Here is a 25,807-nt window from a genome sequence, read left to right as displayed (position 1 = left end):
TACCCAAGTGTGTCAATATTTCATTCTTTGTTACTTCTATTTCTTCCATAGGGGGGACTTTTTCCTTCCACTCAATCTCTTCAGGTTGTATATTTTCCCTTGTAAACACTGATTTAAAATGTTTGTTCATAATTTCTGCCATTTCCATTTCCTCAGTGTATTCAACTCCTCCTTGTCTTAATTTCTCTAAGTCTTGTTTGTTTTTCAGTTTATTGTTTACAAATCTGTAGAATAGTTTTGGTTGATCTTTACACTTTTCTATAACATCTTTTTCATATTTTCTTTTTTCCTCTCTGCACTTTTGTACATATTCATTTCTATAACCAGTATATATTTTCCATTTTTCAGGTCTTCTGTCTTTTTTCCATCTGTTCCAGGCTTTGTCTCTTTTGTCCTTTAACTCCCTACAACTTTTGTTGTACCAGCATTTTACATATTCTTTTTCTTGTTTTTGTCTTGGGACATACTTTTCCACTCCTTTTTTGTAAATTTTTGTCAAAATATTCCATTTCTCTTCCACTGTTGTTTCTTCTTTGTATATTTCTTCCCAGTTTTCTTGTTGGAAGAATTCTCTTATTTTATCAAAGTTTGTTTTTTCATACATCATTCTTCCTTTTCTATATTGTTCATTTCTTTTCATATATTTTTCTTCATTAAGTTCCAGTTCAATCAATATGTGGTCACTTTTACCTATTGGTGTTTTATATTCAATCTTGTCCACTATTCTAGGTTCAGATGTAATTATTAAGTCTAGCCTCGATGGTTCTTCTTCATTTCTATACCTAGTGTTCTCTTGTATCCATTGTGTCATTGAATGGTCAGTAATCATCTCAAGTAGAGCATTTCCCCATGAGTCATCACCACTCTTTACTGTCATTTCTTCCCAGCAGATTTCTTTGCAATTAAAGTCGCCCATCATAACTATTCTTCCTCCGTCTTCCATTATTTTAGTTAATGCTATCTTTGTGTCCTCTAACATACTTTTATGTTCACTCTCCTCCCATGAGGCTGTTTTCGGAGGCACATAATTGATCACAAATTTTCTGCTCTTCTTATCTCGGTCTTCCACTTCTATCATAATCATCTCTACTGTATTCTTTCCATATATGACACCTTTCACGTTTATATCCTTCTTAGTCAGGAACATAACTCCACCCCCTTGTTTTTTCTCTCTGTTTCTAATCCAATAATTGTATGTATCATGTCCTACACTGTTGGGTGGTAGTGGGCCTTTTAATTTTGTTTCTACAATTCCCATTATGTCCGGTTCTTTTTCTTTCAAATAATCATTCAGTTCATTCAATCCTGTTATCAATCCATCTATATTTGTGTAAGACACTCTTAGTTTTCTGCCACTTCCATTGTATTCTCTGTTTCCCTTATGTTTTTCTTTAGTATGTCGAACTGCTTTATTTTCATGTTCACTACTCTCCAATAGAATCTCTCTTTCTCTGACTCCGTTCTTTCCTCGTTTTTTGCCTTAGCTTCAATTCTTTTCTGCTTTTCTGCCTCTCTTTCCTCCTTATTCATTTCTCTTTTTATCCATACCTTTTTATATTGATCATTTGTTGCTAGTTTCCCTGTCTTGGATAGAATTTTCTCTGCTGTTGTTTGTGACCTGAATTTAATCTTAATTGGTCTGGTCTTATCTGTACTATATTTTCCGAGTCTGAATTTTTCCTCAATTTCCTTTATAATTTCTGGTTCATCTTCCTGGACTAATTTTAATAAACTGCTTACTCTTTCATTTTCCTCCTTGATTCTTGCAGTTCTATCTGGGTTATGTTTCTCTTCCATTCCTAATATAATTATACATTTCTTTTTGTCAGCTAATTCTCTTACTATATTCTCCTTCTGTCTCATCACTTTAATAACTGAGTCTTCATTATGTTCTTTCAATTGCTGTTTGACTATGTCAGTGAATGAAACCTTATTCCCTTCTTGAGTTATTCTCCAATTTTTAGCTTCTGTAGCTAGTTTCTCTCTGTTTTCATTACTATTCTTCTTCAATTTCTCATTCTCCTCCTTTACATTTCCTAACTGTCTTTTTAGGTCCTCTATTTCTTCAGTTAAGTTTCTGTTAGCCTTCTCTAGTTGTTCCAACCTTTCAATTCTTTGAAAAATGGAGTCTACGTTACCTAACTTACGCTCCAAGTCCTCGATCACCTTATCAACTCTCTCCTCTAGTCTTATCAGTCGGGGGGGGGGGGGTTGTGTCCCCCCCACCCTCTTTAAATCCCTGGAACATATTCTCGTCACTTTCTTCTGTATTGCTCCTCTCTATACTTCTAATCTTTACATTTTTATTAGACATTTGATCCTCGCTAAGTCTTTTGTTTACCTTCCGCTTGTCTGGCTGGTCAAAGTCTACTCCCTCCTCATTTCCTTCCATTTCCCTCAGTAATCCCTCCCCTTTTCCTCTTTCCCTACGTTCCCACTACTCCACGAGCAATTTCCCCCCCACCCTGCAAAAACACTAGGCACTTCTCTTTGCGTTGGGATCCACAGTCTTCACTTTTCTTCAGAACGTCTTCTAAGCCGTCCATTCGTTGAAGTGTGTGTGTGTGTGTGTTTGTATACATATATATATATATATATATATATTATGTATGTATTGCAGTAATTCACAAGGCACACGTGAAAATAATATGCAGAAAAAACACTGGGAAATAAGAAGCTTATTCCAAACGTTTTCGTCTATTTAAGACATTATCAAGGAATACACAGTTACAGAGACATAGGTGGATATATATAAACATAAAGTAAAAGACCAGCTAGGAACATGGGAAGGACACACAAGATGCTTTATAATCAGGTAGAGACGTATGTTTCCTTATGAGGACGTTTGGTCACATGACGTTACGTCACCCCGGCCTAGTAACACTTGGAGAATTTTTTACAATTTTATCAATAATAAAATCATCAAGTTTAAATAATCCTAAACTTAAATTAATATTATGGTCAAAGGTTTGCTTAATGTGACTGGATTCGATAATGTTTCTTTCTAATAAAGATCTACAAGAAATTATTACATTAGAATTATCCCAGTCAACAGGATGGTTGTGGTCTCTTACATGGATAAAAAGGCCACTGGAACTTTGCCCACTCCTTACATTATATTTGTGTTGATTTATCCTAGTTTTTAAGTCTTTACCAGTTTGGCCGATATAAATTTTGTTACATTTAAGGCATGGAATAGAGTAAACACAACCCTCATTTACTTCAGGTGAATTTTTAATGAGCTTACTCTTTATAGTATTGTTATTTTTGAAAACCAAGTTGATGTTGAATTGTTTGAGAATATTAGGCAGACCAACTAATTTCTCACTGTAAGGAAGAACCAAACGGTTCTTTTTGTCAAATACTTTTCTTTCGTGTGAGGTGTTATGGAAAGTTTTGTAAGCCATTTTATGAGAAGTGTTTTGGATATTTTAATTCAGAAGCTATGCTATATATCTTCCTCAGCTCATTATCCAAAAATTCCGGGCTACATATCCTATAAGCTCTAAGAAACATAGAACTAAAGACAGAAAGTTTTGTCTTCTGATGATGAGCCGAGTAAAAGTGGACATATGATGCAACATGAGTTGGTATTCTATGTCATATTTAAATTGTCTACCATTTCGATGAATTAAAATATCCAAAAATGGTAATTTATTCTCTATTTCTATTTCAAAAGTGAATTTGATTGAAGGGACCATACCATTTAGTTTTTCAAGGAATAAATTTAAGTTACGCTTAACTGGCCAAAGACACAAAATATCAACATATCTTTTCCACACAACTTGTTGGGGAAGAATCCTAGGTAGTAGTTTCATCTCAAAGATTTCCATGTACAGGTTACTAAGTACTGGGGACAGAGGGTTTCCCATTGCCATACCAAATTTTTGTACATAGAATTCACCATTAAAAACAAATTTACAATTTACAATACACAACTTAATGAGTTCAATTATGGTTTTAGCTGGAAGTGGCAAGTCATGTTTTGATAATAATTCTTCTTCAAGATATACCAATAAATCAATTACGGGAACACGGGTGAAGAGCGAAGTTATATCAAAACTAACTAGTTTAAAATCATAACAAATTTCTAGATTATTCAAATAATTAATAAAATCAACATTATTTGAGACGTGGGAAGAAGATATTGTACCCACTAAAGGACTCAAAATAGTAACAAGCCATTTGGATAAATTGTAAGTGACAGATCCTGTGGAACTGATGATAGGTCTAACTGGATAACCAGGTTTATGGGTTTTAATCAATCCGTACATGTGAGGCAAGGAAGGGGACAAAGAAGAAAAATATTTTATCAGATCTTCATGCCCTTTCAGAATCTTTTTAACATTACGATTAAACTCACTATTTACAGATTCAAGCGGGTTTTTAGTAAGTTTTGTATATGTTTCACAATCTCCCAATAATGTTCCCATTTTTTCAATGTTATCTAATTTGTTAAGAATGACAATGCAATTGCTTTTATCAGCTCTAGTGATGTGTAACTGTTCATCTCTTTTTAACTCACGGTAAGACTTAAAAAACCTTTTTGGACAATTTGGAATACCATGTGCTGATAAAGAAGCATATACAAAACCCTTGCTGATGTTGATATTTTGAGTAGACATCACCAAATTTTTCTAAATTGCAAAACCCTTTGGCCACGCAAACATAGTCAACTTCGTGTTGAGTTGTTGCAAAACTAAGACCATATCCTAAAGCACATGTTGTTGCACTATTTAAAGGTTTATCAGATAAATTTATAACAAAATTAGGGTTGGCATGTAGAAATCCAGGAAATGGCACGTGGTATCCATATTTTTCTGCATATTATTTTCACGTGTGCCTTGTGAATTACTGCAAAATATGGATACCACGTGCCATTTCCTGGATTTCTACAACTACTTACCCGGACTTTCTCCTGTCGTCTCATCGTTTTGTTCTTCACTCATCAAATCGCACAAGACTAAACTGATAAAACATTTTTCTTCTTTGTCCCCTTCCTTGCCTCACATGTACGGATTGATTAAAACCCATAAACCTGGTTATCCAGTTAGACCTATCATCAGTTCCACAGGATCCGTCACTTACAATTTTCCAAATGGCTCGTTACTATTTTGAGTCCTTTAGTAGGTACAATATCTTCTTCCCACGTCTCAAATAATGTTGATTTTATTAATTATTTGAATAATCTAGAAATTTGTTATGATTTTAAACTAGTTAGTTTTGATATAACTTCGCTCTTCACCCGTGTTCCCGTAATTGACTTATTGGTATATCTTGAAGAAGAATTATTATCAAAACATGACTTGCCACTTCCAGCTAAAACCATAATTGAACTCATTAAGTTGTGTATTGTAAATTGTAAATTTGTTTTTAATGGTGAATTCTATGTACAAAAATTTGGTATGGCAATGGGAAACCCTCTGTCCCCAGTACTTAGTAACCTGTACATGGAAATCTTTGAGATGAAACTACTACCTAGGATTCTTCCCCAACAAGTTGTGTGGAAAAGATATGTTGATGATATCTTGTGTCTTTGGCCAGTTAAGCGTAACTTAAATTTATTCCTTGAAAAACTAAATGGTATGGTCCCTTCAATCAAATTCACTTTTGAAATAGAAATAGAGAATAAATTACCATTTTTGGATATTTTAATTCATCGAAATGGTAGACAATTTAAATATGACGTTTATAGAATACCAACTCATGTTGCATCATATGTCCACTTTTACTCGGCTCATCATCAGAAGACAAAACTTTCTGTCTTTAGTTCTATGTTTCTTAGAGCTTACAGGATATGTAGCCCGGAATTTTTGGATGATGAGCTGAGGAAGATATATAGCATAGCTTCTGAATTAAAATATCCAAAACACTTAGTAGACACTTCTCATAAAATGGCTTACAAAACTTTCCATAACACCTCACACGAAAGAAAAGTATTTGACAAAAAGAACCGTTTGGTTCTTCCTAACAGTGAGAAATTAGTTGGTCTGCCTAATATTCTCAAACAATTCAACATCAACTTGGTTTTCAAAAATAACAATACTATAAAAAGTAAGCTCATTAAAAATTCACCTGAAGTAAATGAGGGTTGTGTTTACTCTATTCCATGCCTTAAATATAACAAAATTTATATCGGCCAAACTGGTAAAGACTTAAAAACTAGGATAAATCAACACAAATATAGTGTAAGGAGTGGGCAAAGTTCCAGTGGCCTTTTTATCCATGTAAGAGACCACAACCATCCTATTGACTGGGATAATTCTAATGTAATAATTTCTTGTAGATCTTTATTAGAAAGAAATGTTATCGAATCCAATCACATTAAGCAAACCTTTGACCATAATATTAATTTAAGTTTAGGATTATTTAAACTTGATGATTTTATTATTGATAAAATTGTAAAAAATTCTCCAAGTGTTACTAGGCCGGGGTAACGTAACGTCATGTGACCAAACGTCCTCAAAAGGAAACATACGTCTCTACCTGATTATGAAGCATCTTATGTGTCCTTCCCATGTTCCTAGCTGGTCTTTTACTTTATGTTTATATATATCCACCTATGTCTCTGTAGCTGTGTATTCCTTGATAATGTCTTAAATAGACAAAAACGTTCGGACTAAGCTTCTTATTTCCCAGTGGGTTTTTTCTACATACATGTATATATATATATATATATATATATATATATATATATATATATATATATATATATATATATATATACACACATATATATCTGATATAGCTGTATCAGTGGCAGGTATCAGTAATGACAATGCTGCTTAAACACAAACATCGGTATTATTTTAGTTGTGCAAACCTATGCAATATAGCATTAGAAAATTAAATATTAATTTTGTAAATTAAAATACATGAACAATATATGCGATTTTCTTGGCAGAAAAAAAAAAAAAAAAAAACTTGCTACAAGCATATCTACTAACTAACAGCTGTTGTCTGTCCAGTCCAGTCACTGTCATATAGATGACAGATTTCACGTTGTGGACCGAGTATTCTCCAACTACAGGTGACGTTAATAAGTGCTGTAACAGACAACAGGGCTTCCTTGGACTTTATGAGAGAACACAGGGTTCTACTTTCATCTGATAATTGCCTGAGGTATAACGATAATCAGGCCATCAGCATCCGTGATGACGACAACCCAGATGATCTTTATAATTTGGGGTACTAAATTACTAAATATAGGTTAGATTAGAAGATGAATTTATCATCCTTTCAATTCCTTGACCTCAGCATCTTTCAAAACAAACATGGCGTATCATTCAACCACCTTGACTTCACTAATAAATTGGGTAAATTTTTAGTCGTGTACACCTACACAATATAACAATAGAAAATTAATTATTAATTTTGTAAATTATAATAGATCAACATAATATGTAATTTTCTTGGTGGAAATCAATAACAAAAAAGTTGCTAAAACCTATTTTCTAATGAATGAAGTCATGGCAGTTGAATGATACACCATGTTTGTTTTGATAGGTGCCACGGTCGAAGAAATGAAAGGATAAATTAGTCTATTCTGACCAATATATATAACCTAACTAATGTAATTCTGTACCTCAAATTCTAAAGATCATCTGGGTCATCGTTGTTGTCACGGATACTGACGGTCTGATTACTGTACCTCGGGCAGTTAACAGACAACAGCAGAACCCCATGTTCTCTTATAAAGTCCAAGGAAGCTCTACAGTCTTTGTAACAGCGCTTATTAACATCACCTGGAGTTGGAGAGTACCCGGTCCACAACGTGAAAGCAGTCATCTGATAATGTAGGTACGTGCGAATCCACGCGCAGCGCCACTGTCGACCATGTACTGTTTACATCTCCATTTATTGCGGCCAACTAGCTTTTGTTTAGCTTGGTTTGAATGCTTGCTACGTTCAGCGCATGCGCAAGATATTCAAATTACCTTGTTGTTTTGCAAATGTATGCCCAATTCTTAAAATAGAAACAATTTTTCAGTGATTTAAACGGAAATTTGGTTATCAAACTTGGCAACATAGTTTTCCGAGTAAAAATATTAAGATAATGCATCACTAAATATTATTTTAATTTACATAAACATGTTTATCAACTTATTTTCTCCCGGAAATGAGAAGCTTAAGATCGTTGATCACTTGATGTTTGAACTTAGGGTCATCACATGTAGGCATATGGTAACACGCGAAACCATGCACAGCGCCGATATCGCCATCTTTTGCGCCCCGTTGGATTTTGATTTTTGTTTGGCTTAGTTTGAATGCTTGGAGCGTTCAGCACATCCGCAGGGTATTAAAATTATCTTGTTGTTAAACAAGTTTATGCCCAGTTCTTCAAAACTTTACTAATTCTTGCGGGTTTCAACGCAGTTTTTTATATTAGCCTTGGCAAATTAGTTTTCCGAGTAAAAGTGTAAAGGCAAGAAACTAATCATATAATATTGAATGTAATAATGTTGTTTATTAGCCTCTATTCTACCGGATATGAGCAACTTTGAAATCGTTGGTAATAGCGCAGTTGTGCAATCTAAGTTTCTTGAAGCTTAGATGCCTATTCGACATATTGTTGCCATGGCAACGTGATAGGTGTCAGTAAGAACGGTGTAAGAGGAAAGTCCTGCATTGTTTTTGACATGCTCAGGATATTTTTGGACCCATAAAACCTGTGCATGCCAAGTTGCATGTCAGTTGGGCCAGCGGTTTGGATTTTATTGATTATTTCTAAATTGACAACAGTTGCCATGACAACGTGATAGATATTTGTAAGAATGGTGTCAGAAGAAGGTCCTGCAATGTTATTGACATGCTCAGGTGTTTTATTGACCCATAAAACCTAGAAATGCCAAGTTGCATGTCAGTTGGGCCAGGGGTTTGGATTTTATTTATGATAATCTGAAAATTGACAACTTCATGGTTGCCATGAAAAGGCAAATATGGTATGATGGAGATGTCTTGCATTGTTTTTGACATACTCATGTGATTTGTTGATCCTTAGAACCCAAGTATTCCGAATTTTAATAAAATTGGACCAGTGGTTTAGAGTTAACGTGTATTTCTTTACCGAAATCTTTACAAATGACCACCCTTAATTCTAACATTTTGCTATGGTGAAGTCCAGCCAAAAATGCGGGCTAAAATAATAATTCAAAAAATCGTATCTCACATATTTTTTTTAGCTATTTCAAAAATTTAAAAAGCATTTTGTTTCTAATAAAATTGCCTTTCATATGCAACAATAATTTAAGAGTTAAAAAAAATGAAAATTTTGTGCCCATACCTAGATAATGACCAAACTGGCATGGCGTCTGTACCATATCCTAGCGGCTTCGTTCATTAGTAAATTTGCTTGTAACAAGGTTTTTTGTTTTTATTTCCACAAAGAAAATTGCATACTATATTCATGTATTAAATTTACAAAATTTATATTTTAATTTTCTAATGCTATATCGCATAGGTGTGCACAATTAAAATACCATAAATTCGTTTTAGTCATTTTTTGTTATTCATTTCTGCTAAGAAAATCCCATATTACACTGATGTATTATAATTTATAAAATTAATCATCAATTTTTTATTGCTATATCATTAAGTGTGCACAACTAAAAATTTACCCAAACATCTATCTACATGCTTCAATGAAGTAACTAAACTTGCAAAAGCTCTTTTAGACTTATATGATGATACAAACCAGTTCACAAAAAACTGAAGCTTCCCACAAAATGGATTATCAGGATCTGGTGGTTCCATTTCCATTTTTACAGTCACTAAAATATCTGTGCTGGACAATCTTATCCGAGCAGACCCATTTGCAGTGCATACAAGACCTGTCTCCAGTTCTAGTCGTCTGTAATCAAGCCGTTCACGGCCATCAACACGCATACCAAGCTGTGAAATTACCAATATTAATTAGATGGATTAATTCACTCCGATTTAAAGAGTCTTGGGTAAGAGAAGCAAAACTTAATTCATACTATCTATAGTCTATACCATGAATGTGGGTTGTACAGAATATTTTACATCTATTATTTTGCAAAAGTGAAAAACTGTATCAAAACATGGGATCATAAACTGTAACATAATTAAGATATACCTTGACACCATCAATCAAATATTTCTTCTCTGCCTCACTTAACAGTATGTCGGTCATAGTGATTCCTGTCAAGTTTTCTAGAATGGCATACAGAACAAATCATCCAACGACGCTGGAACATGCGCTTATACTTAGTTTTTACTATTGTTTACATACGGTCTCACTAAACGCCGACCAAAGTCGACCAAAGCCGACCAAAACCACACAATGACGGTTTTGCTCAAATGCATAATTTATATATATAAAATAGCATATGGTTGCATTATTTGACCTATTTTCTTTAAAATGTGTGATTTCCATGTAAAATCATCAAAGAGAAGTTACGTTTTTATCCTCTGCAAAATTACCAACCGGCAACCAACGCCGACCAAACCCAAACAATGACGGTTTTTGCTCAAATGTATAATTTTAAATAAAAATTAGCATATGGTTGCATTATTTGACCTATTTTCTTTAAAATGTGTGATTTCCATGTAAAATCATCAGAGAAGTTACGTTTTTATCCTCTGCAAAATTACCAACCGCCGATCAACGTCGACCAAAACCACACAATGACGGTTTTTGCCCAATTGCATAATTTATATATAAAAAATAGCATATGGTTCCATTATTTGACCTATTTTCTTTAAAATGTGTAACTTCCATGTAAAATCATCAAAGAGAATACGTTTTTATCATTTGAGCAAAAGCCGTCACTGTTTGGGTTTGGTCGGCGTTGGTTGCCAGTTGGTAATTTTACAGAGGATAAAAACGTAACTTCTCTTTGATGATTTTACATGGAAATCACACATTTTAAAGAAAATAGGTCAAATAATGCAACCATATGCTATTTCTTATATATAAATTATGCATTTGATCAAAAACCATCATTGGTCGGCTTTGGTCGACTTTGGTCGGCGTTTAGTGAGACCCGTTTACATATATATTCAGTTGAAGTGTTTTCAATTGGTAATTTAAAACGCGCTACATTACTCGAGTATTTTTTTATACAAATTCATGTCACATGTGTAAAATTATCACTGAAAGTGAATACACTTGAACTTATAAAATTCTCAAAGTGGTAATGAGTATTTTGCAAGCAGTTTATTACATTATGAAAATAAATTGTGAGTAAAACTTCTCTGAATGGGACCTTTCGCAGTTAGCGATTTGATACCAGACACCGCCAGATTTTGTAATTCTTGCCGGAAAATAAATTCTTTTTTGGGCAAGTTACAGGTTACAGAGGTGTATCGTTGTACATTATTGTGTCTGAAATTTAAGTAAATTAATTTCATGATTGCAAACGGCATATAGCATTGTTTGAGCCTCTATTTATAATTACAGATGATATTCGTGAAACAGCCAATAATTGTATCAAGCCAAGCAATTTGTCATTTTCTACCGACTTCAATGGACGTATACTGAAATATACTTTCATTTTAATACACCAAGCAATAGGCAAATCCATGTAATGTATCGAAAATATAGTTTTGCATCGAAGACTTAATTTTTCCGGTACGATTACGGTTTGTCTTTCTCTTACTTTTTCTTAAATCTCACGTGCAGTCTGCCACGGCACACGTAAAATTAGTCATATTTACACAAACGTCGCTCACTTCGTACGTTCACCACCAGTGGCGGATCCAGGATAAAAAAAAATTTGGGGGGCGGCTAACCTGAATTCCTTCCTCTGAGTAGTCTGATGTATCAGAAGTCTGAGGTATACTTGACTTAATAATGTTTTTCAGATTTTTCTGTATTTCAGACATATATGATAGAATGTATATTCGTTTTATATTGTTACACGCTTGTACTAGTCAGTGATAAGGCACTGGCACGCGTATACTCTCGCATAGAGAGAAATTATTGCAGGATCCGTGTGTAGTGTTAGTGCACATGGACTCATGGAAGTAATGAAAAATAAAAGTAGCTTTAAAAAACAGAAATACAAACAAAAACGTGTATGAACTTATGAAACTTTTAATAAAAGTATCTAAATTACATTAATAACACACAGCATTGTTCATGGGATCTCACACGAACATCAACCTCCTGTTTTTTGGGGCAAATACATTGATTACACTATCTATTTCAATATTGATTTCATTGTGAACGCCGAGTAGCGCCAGGCCGTTGAGGCGATCTTGACCCATAGTATTCCTAAGGTAGGTCTTCAGTAGCTTCAGGGTTGAAAATGAACGCTCGGCCTCTGCGTTCGAGACTGGGAGCGTGATCAAAACTCGGAGGAGCTTGGCCAGGTTTGGATACATTCGGGTCTGGGCGTGGGCAAGGGCATCTCCAATGGATTCGAACTTCATTGTTGTTGAATACCAGCGCTCTGCTTCCGCCTTCACGAGGCTCAAGGTCTCGATGTCAGCCTCATAAACCTTTGCCGCTTCCAGTACAGCAGCAACATCTCCGTCAGCGCTGCTGAGCAGATTCTTGATCTTGAAGCCAACAGGAATAGTATCATTCCCGAACCGGGTCTGCAGCTCAGTCAATACATGGTCGAGGAATGGGACATATACAGATCTTCGGTAATACTCCTCAGGTGTCTGGAAGGGTAAATTCGCTCGCTGCGTTTGGCGCTTGCAAACTCGAGGTACAGGAATGGTGTCGTGTGATGAACCGATCTCATGGAGGAGCCCCTCTGCCTTCTTGAAGATGTCCTGGAAGCTGGTCAGTGCACCTTCCCGGGTCTTGTTTAGATGCGTCACCACATCACCAATCGTAGCGTACGCTGAGACTAGATCGACCATAGGGGACTGCAGGGCTCGGTTCGGCTCCACAGTGTGAGCTATCACAGACTCAGCGACGGCGAGACCAATCAGAAAGCGCGGCTCTCGGATTGCTATTAGTAGTAGTCCCGCCGTCGCGTCCGAGTTACTCTCGTTCTCCAGAAAGACGGCAATAACTGGCAGGAATTCCATAAACACAATGACTGAGTCGTGTCGCTCAACCCATCTAGTAGCGCAGAGGCTCACCAGCTTCTTCCGCTTCGTGGACGTGTGGTCTTTTACGAGCTCAGTAAACCTCATCGAGCGCATGTTTGAGGAATAGATGTAGTTATACACCTCGCTGAGAGTCTGGAGAGCGAGCTTTACCTCCTTGGTGTCACAGGCCTTGGTCAAGACGAGGTTGAGAGGATGACTGAAACAATGAATCGTCTTTGCGGGCGGGTATTCTCGCACTACCACAGCTGCACACCCGCGAAACTTTCCCATCATGGCACTGGCACCATCAAAACAGAGGCCACGGCAGTTGCTCATGTTGAGGCCGACACTCTTTATTGTGCTAAGCAGGAGGCGAGCCAGGCCTTCCCCAGTCAGATCCTTGGCGTGAACAAAGCCAAGGAAGTTCTCCCTTAGCTGACCTCCGCTGAAGTGACGGACGCAAATGGTGGCCTGTTCTTTCCCTGAAACGTCGGTCGTCTCGTCCATCATGATGTCGAAGACCCCAGAAACTGATGATACCACCTTCTCTTGCACTAATCGCCCTGCAAAGAAGAATATTTAACCCCCGGACCTGGCAAAACATCAGAAAGTACTAAAATTGATTAAATGACATCCTTACAATGATTCATGGAAGAACAAATTGGGGGGGGGGGGCTTCAGCCCCCCCCCCTGGATCCGCGCCTGTCCACCACCACTGTTGTTATCTTTTATCTCACTGATTACCTTCATATACAGGACGTGACAGTGATATCCATTATTTTTCAACACTCTCAGATAAAATGCACAAACCGAAATAAACATCCTCTTATTTTCACTGCTCATACTTACTGCAGTAAAAATAATTACCTATTTTTAGTTTCACCTTATAATTAAATTAACAAAGCCTTATCACACACCAGTAAGTAAAAATTATAACATTAAGAGTCATGTTTTTAATTTTAAATACATTTATGCAACAATTTATGTCATATCTTTTTTTAAATATCGGTTTCCAAATTAGCTAAGTCACCCCTTTGCCTCGTGAAATCCGAGACAATTGAAAATTCTAGCGCTAATAGGAATCTACGAGCCTGACTGCGAAAGGTCCTAATGGGACCTTTCGCAGTCATATGGACCATCCTGTAGTGACGTCATGCATCCTACGACCCGTCACACACTGATCAAAGAAATCTTCAGAACTATCCTTTCCAAGTTTCCGTAGTTGGCAAGCGTAGTTCGCAAGGGTGTCCCTACCAGCCAGCGGTCAGCCAATTAGGAACTTGGAAAGCTCCTCACGTTCCCACCAGCCTCCTTTAAAAGGTCGGCGTTTCGCCGAGATGGGCAGAACAGTATCAACCAGCGCACAAACTACATCTCGTCCAATTTTCTAGCCGTCCCATCAAGCCTCGCCGTCATCATCTGCTACCGCCTCGCTGACGTTAGGCTCCACGTCCAGCTACAACCATAAGCTCCACTAAGCTGAGGCCTTAGTCCGAGCTTCACCTATATTTCTCATGTGACACTTCTAATGTCGCACCTTGTGGCTAATTACAAAGGATTACAAAGGCGGAGCATGCCGACAGGAGACCTTTTGGTCCATATCTAGGTAGGATGCAAAAAAAAAATCATAATAATAATAAAATAATAAATAAAAACTATAATAATATAAATAACAAATAAAATACATAAATAAATGCATAGGTATAGTTAAATAATAAACAGACAGGTAAATAGTAAATAATAATACATTGACATATAACTAATAATAAATGAAAATCAGACAGACAAATGATAACAAAACAAAAACAAATAATATAAAATAAATTATAATCGTTACAGCATCTTGCTTAGGTGTTTATCGAAGTAATTCTTAAAGCTTCGAACTGAACTACATTGTACTATCTGTGCAGGAAGTTTATTCCATTCATTAACTACACGGTTGGCAAAGTTGTTTCTACCTACTTCCAAATTGAATCTATTTCCGGACAGTTTGAGACCATTGTTTCTTGTCTGATTCTCATTCAATGTGAAAATTTGGTCACTTTTGATGTTGTCAATTCCCTTTAAAATCTTAAAGACCTGTATCAAGTCACCTCTGAGTCTACGCTTTTTTAGGGAAAACAGATTCATATGTTTTAGTCGATTAGATATTTTGTGTTGATTTTCATTTGTCCTGCCGTTGTTCCGAACTAAAACTACTACAATCCCACCCTCCACAGTGTTCTTGTATTTCGTCGTCGACCATAATTTCAGATCATAAGGACAGATCATGCTATAACAGGATAGATTGCATTGACAGAAAATATACCTTGATGGATGAGGGCTTTAAGTGGTCATGAGAACAAATTAAGGACCATATGTCTAAAGGATGTGAAGAAATACAGTTTTCCATATAGATGCATTAATACTTGCAATAACTTAGAGGATGATGTAGAGACATACAATACATGAATTCAAATCCAAATATGAGTAGTGAAAATCAAGGATAAGATTAAATTCTAATTGCACATGAATATAGAGGCTAGTTTTGAGCAGTATGATGTTCCCTTTCTGGATTGTTAACACTCCTGAACATTCGTGATAAATTTCTAGTCTATGCGCAGGGAAACCTTCCAGTTGCTGGTAAGAAAAGAGAGCAAAAATGCCAAGAAGTAATTACTGGAGGCCTTAAGACTTCCAGCGTTTCCACAGAGCGAAGGAAAAGTAATAGTCGAAGGGGCTGATAAGAGACGAAAGAAAATGGGAATCACTATAGGCAGTGTGTCACAACGCCAAAGTTGTGACATCTGTCTTTGGAATGTACTATAACCCCATAACCACTAGCGTGCAAGAAAAAAAAAGGTAATTTGTGATAAAAGAACAAAAAATACTTAGCTCTCTTACAAAGATTCGGGAACGTTATAACGAAATTTAGCAAATTCATTTCAAATTCCTCCTTCGCTAGTAAAATAAATAAATAAATAAATAAATCCGAGTAGTTTAGGTTATACAATGATGGGTAATTAAACTTTTCATCTTCAATGAGTTGATTTCTTGGGACATTATATCTTCTGCGTTTTATGGGAAAATGAAATTCATCAAATACTGACGAACAGTGCTCACAAAGTCTTTCATTTTTCGAAGTTATGGGTTGCGTATATCTCCCCCTTGCAATCTGAAGGTTATGATTACTAATGCGAAATTCTGTTAATGAATGCCTACGTCTGTATTTTATCAAGATAACTCATATTTAAAATTATTTTTGAAATGTATATCTACGTTAAAGTTTCATGTATTTAGTTTTAAACTCTGACATCCAGAAATCTACACAATGTTTCTTCAGCTCCTCCAAAATATATTTCGGTAGAACACACACACACACACACACACACTTCAACGAACGGACGGCTTGACGAACGCTCTGAAGAAAAGTGCAGATTGTGGATACCAACGCAAAGAGAAGTGCCTTTTTGTATTTGCAGGGGGGGGGGGAAATTGCTCGTGAGGTAGTGGGAAAGTAAGGAAAGAGGAGAGGGGGAGGGATTGCTGGGGAAATGGAAGGAAATGAGGATGTGGAGGACTTGGCCCAGGCAGACGGGCGTAAGGTCAACATGAAACGACCACCGGACCAGCTCAGTGATGACGAAATGGCAAATAAAAATGTAAAGATTAGAAGTATAGAGAGGAGCAATACAGAAGAAAGTGACGAGAATATGTTCCAGGGATTTAAAGAGGGTGGGGGGGACACAACCCCCCCCCCCGACTGATAAGACTAGAGGAGAGAGTTGATAAGGTGATCGAGGACTTGGAGCGTAAGTTAGGTAACGTAGACTCCATTTTCCAAAGAATTGAAAGGTTGGAACAACTAGAGAAGGCTAACAGAAACTTAACTGAAGAAATAGAGGACCTAAAAAGACAGTTAGGAAATGTAAAGGAGGAGAATGAGAAATTGAAGAAGAATAGTAATGAAAACAGAGAGAAAATAGCTACAGAAGCTAAAAATTGGAGAATAACTCAAGAAGGGAATAAGGTTTCATTCACTGACATAGTCAAACAGCAATTGAAAGAACATAATGAAGACTCAGTTATTAAAGTGATGAGACAGAAGGAGAATATAGTAAGAGAATTAGCTGACAAAAAGAAATGTATAATTATATTAGGAATGGAAGAGAAACATAACCCAGATAGAACCGCAAGAATCAAGGAGGAAAATGAAAGAGTAAGCAGTTTATTAAAATTAGTCCAGGAAGATGACCCAGAAATTATAAAGGAAATTGAGGAAAAATTCAGACTCGGAAAATATAGTACAGATAAGACCAGACCAATTAAGATTAAATTCAGGTCACAAACAACAGCAGAGAAAATTCTATCCAAGACAGGGAAACTAGCAACAAATGATCAATATAAAAAGGTATGGATAAAAAGAGAAATGAATAAGGAGGAAAGAGAGGCAGAAAAGCAGAAAAGAATTGAAGCTAAGGCAAAAAACGAGGAAAGAACGGAGTCAGAGAAAGAGAGATTCTATTGGAGAGTAGTGAACATGAAAATAAAGCAGTTCGACATACTAAAGAAAAACATAAGGGAAACAGAGAATACAATGGAAGTGGCAGAAAACTAAGAGTGTCTTACACAAATATAGATGGATTGATAACAGGATTGAATGAACTGAATGATTATTTGAAAGAAAAAGAACCGGACATAATGGGAATTGTAGAAACAAAATTAAAAGGCCCACTACCACCCAACAGTGTAGGACATGATACATACAATTATTGGATTAGAAACAGAGAGAAAAAACAAGGGGGTGGAGTTATGTTCCTGACTAAGAAGGATATAAACGTGAAAGGTGTCATATATGGAAAGAATACAGTAGAGATGATTATGATAGAAGTGGAAGACCGAGATAAGAAGAGCAGAAAATTTGTGATCAATTATGTGCCTCCGAAAACAGCCTCATGGGAGGAGAGTGAACATAAAGGTATGTTAGAGGACACAAAGATAGCATTAACTAAAATAATGGAAGACGGAGGAAGAATAGTTATGATGGGCGACTTTAATTGCAAAGAAATCTGCTGGGAAGAAATGACAGTAAAGAGTGGTGATGACTCATGGGGAAATGCTCTACTTGAGATGATTACTGACCATTCAATGACACAATGGATACAAGAGAACACTAGGTATAGAAATGAAGAAGAACCATCGAGGCTAGACTTAATAATTACATCTGAACCTAGAATAGTAGACAAGATTGAATATAAAACACCAATAGGTAAAAGTGACCACATATTGATTGAACTGGAACTTAATGAAGAAAAATATATGAAAAGAAATGAACAATATAGAAAAGGAAGAATGATGTATGAAAAAACAAACTTTGATAAAATAAGAGAATTCTTCCAACAAGAAAACTGGGAAGAAATATACAAAGAAGAAACAACAGTGGAAGAGAAATGGAATATTTTGACAAAAATTTACAAAAAAGGAGTGGAAAAGTATGTCCCAAGACAAAAACAAGAAAAAGAATATGTAAAATGCTGGTACAACAAAAGTTGTAGGGAGTTAAAGGACAAAAGAGACAAAGCCTGGAACAGATGGAAAAAAGACAGAAGACCTGAAAAATGGAAAATATATACTGGTTATAGAAATGAATATGTACAAAAGTGCAGAGAGGAAAAAAGAAAATATGAAAAAGATGTTATAGAAAAGTGTAAAGATCAACCAAAACTATTCTACAGATTTGTAAACAATAAACTGAAAAACAAACAAGACTTGGAGAAATTAAGACAAGGAGGAGTTGAATACACTGAGGAAATGGAAATGGCAGAAATTATGAACAAACATTTTAAATCAGTGTTTACAAGGGAAAATATACAACCTGAAGAGATTGAGTGGAAGAAAAAAGTCCCCCCTATGGAAGAAATAGAAGTAACAAAGAATGAAATATTGACACACTTGGGTAATTTTGATGTCAGAAAATCGCATGGGCCAGATGAAATAGCAAACTGGATTCTGAAAGAATGCAGGAATGAACTGGCAGACAAAATACATAGCATAATAAGCAGTTCCTTAAAAGAAGGAAAAGTTCCAGAAGATTGGAAAAAAGCAAATATAGTACCTATATATAAAGGAGGAAATAAAGAAGACCCTACCAACTATAGACCAGTCTCTCTAACAAGTACAATAGCGAAAATATGTGAAAGAATTATCAAAAGTAGATGGGTAAAATACTTGGAAAAAAACAACGTACTAAATCCAAGGCAATTTGGATTCAGACAAGGACGATCATGCGTCACCAATTTAATATGTTTCTATTCAAGGCTAATAGATATAATACAAGAAAGAGATGGATGGGCTGATTGTGCATTTCTAGACCTAAAAAAAGCTTTTGACAAAGTACCACATAAGAAGTTGCTTAAGAAATTAGAATATGAAGGAGGAATACAAGGTAAATTGCTAAATTGGATGGAAGACTTTTTGCAAGAAAGAAAAATGAGAGTAGTGATAAGAGATCAGCACTCAAAATGGAATGAAGTAATAAGCGGTGTCCCGCAGGGAACAGTTCTGGCCCCAATAATGTTTGCTATATATATTAATGATATGGATGAAGGAATTGAAAGCTATATGAGCTTCTTTGCAGATGATGCAAAATTACTGAAAAGAGTGAAAACTGAAGAAGATTGTGAATCACTACAGAGAGATCTAAATAAAGTACAAGAATGGAGTAGGAAGTGGGAGATGGAGTTCAATACAAAAAAGTGTAGTATAATGGAATTTGGAAAAAGCAAAAACAGAATAACAGGATCATATAATTTGGGAGAAGAAGGAATAAAAAAAGTAGAAAATGAGAAGGACCTGGGAGTCATTGTTATGAATAATATGTCACCTGAGAAACATATAAATAAGATTTTTGGAGAAACTTATAATTTAATAAGAACAATCAAAGTGGCATTTACATACCTGGATGAAGAAATGGTGAGGAAAATCCTAATCACCCTGATAAGACCAAGATTGGAATATGCAGCAACGATATGGTCACCAAGTACAAAAAAATGTATAAAAAAACTTGAAAGAATACAAAGAGCAATTACAAAACTGGCACCAACACTCTCAAAACTATCATATGAAGAGAGACTACAAAAACTTAAACTACAGACACTAGAGCAAAGAAGAGAGAGAGGAGATTTGATAGCTATTTACAGAATCATGAAAGGCATAGAAATTACTGATAGAGAGAATCTGATAAAATGGGATGACAGAAATACAAGAGGACACGGAAAGAAAATAAAAAAAGACAGCTATAGAAGAGATTTTAAAAAGAACAGCTTTCCTCACAGAGCAATAGACAGTTGGAACAAGTTAGATGAGAAAGTGGTGTGTGCAAAATCAATACATGAATTTAAAAATAGTTTAGATAAAATGAGATATGAAGACGGGACCCCACGAGCATAGCTCCCCTTCCCGTAAAATACAACTAGGTAAATACAACTAGGTAAATACACACACACACACTTCAACGAACGGACGGCTTAGAAGACGTTCTGAAGAAAATTGAAGTTTCGTGTATCCCAACGCAGAGAGAAGTGCCTATTGTATTTACAGGGTGGGGGGGAAATTGCTCGTGGGGTAGTAGGAAAGTAGGGAAAGAGGAGAAGGGGAGGAATTGCTGAGGCAAATGGAAGGAACTGAGGAAGGAGAGGACTTGGCCCAGGCAGACAGGCGAAAGGTAAACAAAAGGCCCCCCGACCAGCTGAGCGACGATGAAATGTCTAATAAAAATGTAAAGATTAGAAGTATAGATAAGAGCAATACAGTAGAAAGTGATGAGAATATTTTCCAGGGATTTAAAGAGGGTGGGGGGGACAACCCCCCCCCCCGACTGACAAGACTAGAAGAGAAGGTCGATAAGATGTTCGAGGACTTGGAGCGTAGGTTCGGTCATGTTAACAACATTATACGGAGAGTTGAAAAGTTGGAAGAACTAGAGAAGGCGAACAAAAACTTAACTAAGGAAATTGAAGAATTAAAAAAACAGTTAAAAGAAGTAAAAGGAGAACAAGGAGGGTTGGAAAAAAATCCAAGAAAATAGCAAAGTTGCATTCACTGACATAATCAGACAGCAAATGAATGAACAAACTGAAAACTCAGTTATTAAAGTGATGAGACAGAAGGAGAATATAGTAAGAGACTTAGCAGACAGAAATAAATGTATAATTATATTAGGAATGGAAGAGAAACATAACCCAGATAGAACCACAAGAACCAAGGAGGAAAATGAAAAGGTAAGAAATTTACTAGAATTAGTTCAGGAAGATGAACCAGAAATAATGAAACAAATCGAAGAGAAATTCAGGCTCGGGAAATATAGTACAGACAAAACCAGACCAATTAAGATTAAATTCAGGTCACAAACTACGGCTGAGAATATCTTATCCAAAACAGGGAAACTAGCAACAAGTGAACAATATAAAACGGTATGGATAAAAAAAGGAAATGAATAAAGAGGAAAGAGGAAGAAAAACAGAAAAGACTTGAAGCTAAGGAAAAAAAACGAGATAAGAACGGAGTCAGAAAAAGAGAGATTCTATTGGAGAGTAGTGAATATGTAACTAAAGAAAGTCGACATACAAGAGAAAAACAAAAGGGAAACAGAGAACACAATGGAAGTGGCAGAAAACTAAGAGTGTCTTACAGATGGACTAATAACAGGATTGAATGAGCTGAATGATTATTTGAAAGAAAAAGAACCAGACATAATGGGAATTGTAGAAACAAAATTAAAAGGTCCACTACCACCCAACAGTGTAGGACATGATGCATATAATTATTGGATTAGAAACAGAGTGAAAAAGGAAGGGGGTGGAGTTATGTTCCTGACTAAGAAGGAAATAAACGTGAAGTGTGTCACATATGGAAAGAATACAGTAGAGATGATAATGATGGAAGTAGAAGAGAGAGATAAGAAGAGCAGAAAGTTTGTGATAAATTATGTGCCCCCGAAAACAACCTCATGGGAAGAGAGTGAACATAAAAGTATGTTAGAGGACACAAAGATAACATTAAACAAGATAATGGAAGAGGGAGGAAGAATAGTTATGATGGGCGACTATAATTGCAAAGAAATCTGCTGGGAAGAAATGACAGTAAAGGGTGGAGACGGCTCATGGGGAAACGCTCTACTTGAGATGGTTACTGACCATACAATGACACAATGGATACAGGAGAACACTAGGTATAGAAATGAAGAAGAGCCATCGAGACTAGACCTAATAATTACATCCGAACCTAGAATAGTGGACAAAATTGAATATAAAACACCAATAAGTAAAGGTGACCACATATTGATTGAACTGGAACTTAATGAAGAAAAATATATGAAAAGGAATGAACAATATAGAAAAGGAAGAATGATGTATGAAAAAACAAACTTTGATAAAATAAGAGAATTCTTTCAAAAGGAAAAATGGGAAGAAATATACAAAGAAGAAACAACAGTAGAAGAGAAATGGAATATTTTGAGAATTTTTTTTACAAAAAAGGAGTGGAAAAGTATGTCCCAAGACAAAAACAAGAAAAAGAATATGTAAAATGCTGGTACAACAAAAGTTGTAGGGAGTTAAAAGACAAAAGAGACAAAGACTGGACCAGATGGAATAAAGACAGAAGACCTGAAAAATGAAAAATATATACCTGTTATAGACATGAATATGTACAAACGTGCAGAGAGGAAAAGAGAAAATATGAAAAAGATATCATAGAAAAATGTAAAGATCAACCAAAACTATTCTACAGATTTGTAAACAATAAACTGAAAAACAAACAAGACTTGGAGAAATTAAGACAAGAGGGAGTTGAATACACTGAGGAAATGGAAATGGCGGAAATTATGAACAAACATTTTAAATCAGTGTTTACAAGGGAGAACATACAACCTGAAGAGATCGAATGGAAAGAGAAAGTCCCCCCTATGGAAGAAATAGACGTAACAAAGAATTAAATATTAACACACTTGAGTAATCTTGATGTCAGAAAATCGCATGGACCAGATGAAATAGCAAACTGGATACTGAAAGAATGCAGGAATGAACTGGAAGACAAAATACATAGCATACTAAACAGTTCCTTGAAAGAAGGAGAAGTTCCAGAAGATTGGAAAAAAGCAAATATAGTACCTATATATAAAGGAGGAAATAAAGAAGACCCTACCAACTATAGACCAGTCTCTCTAACAAGTACAATAGCAAAAATTTGTGAAAGAATTATCAAAAGTAGATGGGTAAGATATTTAGAAAAAAACAAAGTGTTAAATCCAAGGCAATTTGGATTCAGACAAGGACGATCATGCGTCACCAATTTAATATGTTTCTATTCAAGACTAATAGATATAATACAAGAAAGAGATGGATGGGCGGACTGCATTTCTAGACCTAAAGAAAGCTTTTGACAAAGTACCACATAAGAAGTTGCTTAAGAAATTAGAAACTGAAGGAGGAATACAGGGCAAACTGCTAAATTGGATGGAAGACTTTTTGCAAGAAAGAAAAATGAGAGTAGTGATAAGAAACCAGCACTCAAAATGGGATGAAGTAATAAGCGGTGTTCCGCAGGGAACAGTTCTGGCCCCAATAATGTTTGCTATATACATTAATGATATGGATGAAGGAATTGAAAGCTATATGAGCTTCTTTGCAGATGATGCAAAACTACTGAAAAGAGTGAAAACTGAAGAAGATTGTGAATCACTACAGAGAGATCTAAATAAAGTACAAGAATGGAGTAGGAAGTGGGAGATGGAGTTCAATACAAAAAAGTGTAGTATAATGGAATTTGGAAAAAGCAAAAACAGAATAACAAGAGCATATAAATTGGGAGAAGAAGGAATAAAAAAAGTAGAAAATGAGAAGGACCTGGGAGTCATTGTTATGAATAATATATCACCGGAGAAACATATAAATAAGATTTTTGGAGAAACTTATAATTTAATAAGAACAATCAAAGTTGCATTTACATACCTGGATGAAGAAATGGTGAAGAAAATCCTAATCACCCTGATAAGACCAAGATTGGAATATGCAGCAACGATATGGTCACCAAGTACAAAAAATGTATAAAAAAACTTGAAAGAATACAAAGAGCAATTACAAAATTGGCACCAACACTCTCAAAACTATCATATGAAGAGAGACTAGAAAAACTTGAACTACAGACACTAGAGCAAAGAAGAGAGAGAGGAGATTTGATAGCTATTTACAGAACCATGAAAGGCATAGAAATTACTGAAAGAGAGAATCTGATAAAATGGGATGACAGAAATACTAGAGGTCACGGAAAGAAAATAAAAAAAGACAGCTATAGAAGAGATTTGAAAAAGAACAGTTTTCCTCACAGAGTAATAGACAGTTGGAACAAGTTAGATGAGAAAGTGGTGTGTGCAAAAACAATACATGAATTTAAAAATAGTTTAGATAAAATGAGATATGAAGACGGGACCCCACGAGCATAGCTCCCCTTCCCGTAAAATACAACTAGGTAAATACACACACACACTTCAACGAACGGACGGCATAGACGATGTTCCTGAAGAAAAAGTGAAATTTCGTGGATCCCGAAGCAAAGGAAGTACCTATTGTATTTACAGGGTGGGGGAAATTGCTCGTGGTGTAGGGGAAAGTGAGGAAAAAGGAGAAGGGGAGGGATTACTGAGGGAAATGGAAGGAAATGAGGAAGGTGAGGACTTGGCCCAGGCAGGCAGACGCCATCTAAACAAAAGAGGTCAGGACCAATTTAGCGACGACGATATGTCTAAAAAAAATGTAAAGATCAGAAGTATAGATAAGAGCAATACAACAGAAGGTGATGAGAATATTTTCCAGGGTTTCAAAGAGGGTGGGGGGACACAACCCCCCCCCCCCCCCGATTAACAGGACTAGAAGAGAAACTCGATAGTATGATCAACATTGTGCAGAGGGTTGAAAAATTTGAAGAACTAGAGAAGGCGAACAAAAACTTAACTAAGGAAATTGAATAATTAAAAAAACAGTTAAAAGAAGTAAAAGATGAGAATAAAGTCTTAAAAGAGAATAATAAGGACAACAAGGAGGGTTGGAAAAAAAATCAAGAAAACAGTAAAGTTGCATTTACTGACATAATCAAACAGCAAATGAATGAACAAACTGAAGACTCAGTTATTAAAGTGATGAGACAGAAAGAGAATATAGTAAGAGACTTAGCAGACAAAAAGAAATGTATAATTATATTAGGAATGGAAGAGAAACATAACCCTGATATAACCACAAGAACCAAAGAGGAAAATGAAAAAGTAAGAAATTTACTAGAATTAGTTCAGGAAGATGAGCCAGAACTTCAGGCTCGGGAAATATAGTACAGACAAGACCAGACCAATTAAGATTAAATTCAGGTCACAAACGACGGCAGAGAATATATTATCCAAAACAGGGAAACTAGCAACAAGTGAACAATATAAAAAGGTATGGATAAAAAGGGAAATGAATAAAGAGGAAAGAGAGGAGGAAATAAGGAATAGACATGAAGCTAAGAAAAAAAAACGAGACCAGAACGGAGACAGAAAAACAAGAATTCTACTGGAGAGTAGTGAATATGAAATTGAAGAAATGGAACATAAAAGAGAGAAACAGAGAATACAATGGAAATAACAGAAAGTTAAGAGTATCCTACACAAATATAGATGGATTAATAACAGGACTGAATGAACTGAACAAATATCTGAAAGAAAAAGATCCAGACATAATGGGAATTGTTGAGACAAAATTAAAAGGCCCACTACCACCCAACAGCATAG

General features: G+C 35.7%; 1 protein-coding gene across 2 annotated transcripts in view; it reads right to left on the bottom strand.

The window, feature by feature from the left end:
• The window catches only part of LOC143041534 (exosome complex exonuclease RRP42-like), a 51,671-nt gene extending 41,403 nt beyond the window's left edge, over positions 1-10,268 (bottom strand). For both annotated transcript variants that reach the window (XM_076213522.1, XM_076213523.1), the window contains exons 1-2: positions 10,097-10,268; positions 9,695-9,891 (exon numbers count right to left, since the gene is read on the bottom strand). In XM_076213522.1, coding sequence (XP_076069637.1) covers positions 9,695-9,891; positions 10,097-10,153 — 254 coding nt within the window. In that variant the 5' untranslated portion in view covers positions 10,154-10,268. The remainder of the gene's footprint in view (positions 1-9,694; positions 9,892-10,096) is intronic.
• Positions 10,269-25,807: the final 15,539 nt, after the last annotated feature.

Source organism: Oratosquilla oratoria, chromosome 31, assembly GCF_046742065.1.
Source record: "Oratosquilla oratoria isolate Oo_2021 chromosome 31, ASM4674206v1, whole genome shotgun sequence".
NCBI lineage: Eukaryota > Metazoa > Arthropoda > Malacostraca > Stomatopoda > Squillidae > Oratosquilla > Oratosquilla oratoria.
The sequence above is the reverse complement of the archived record's forward strand: the minus strand, read 5'-3'. Positions and strand labels throughout refer to the sequence as shown.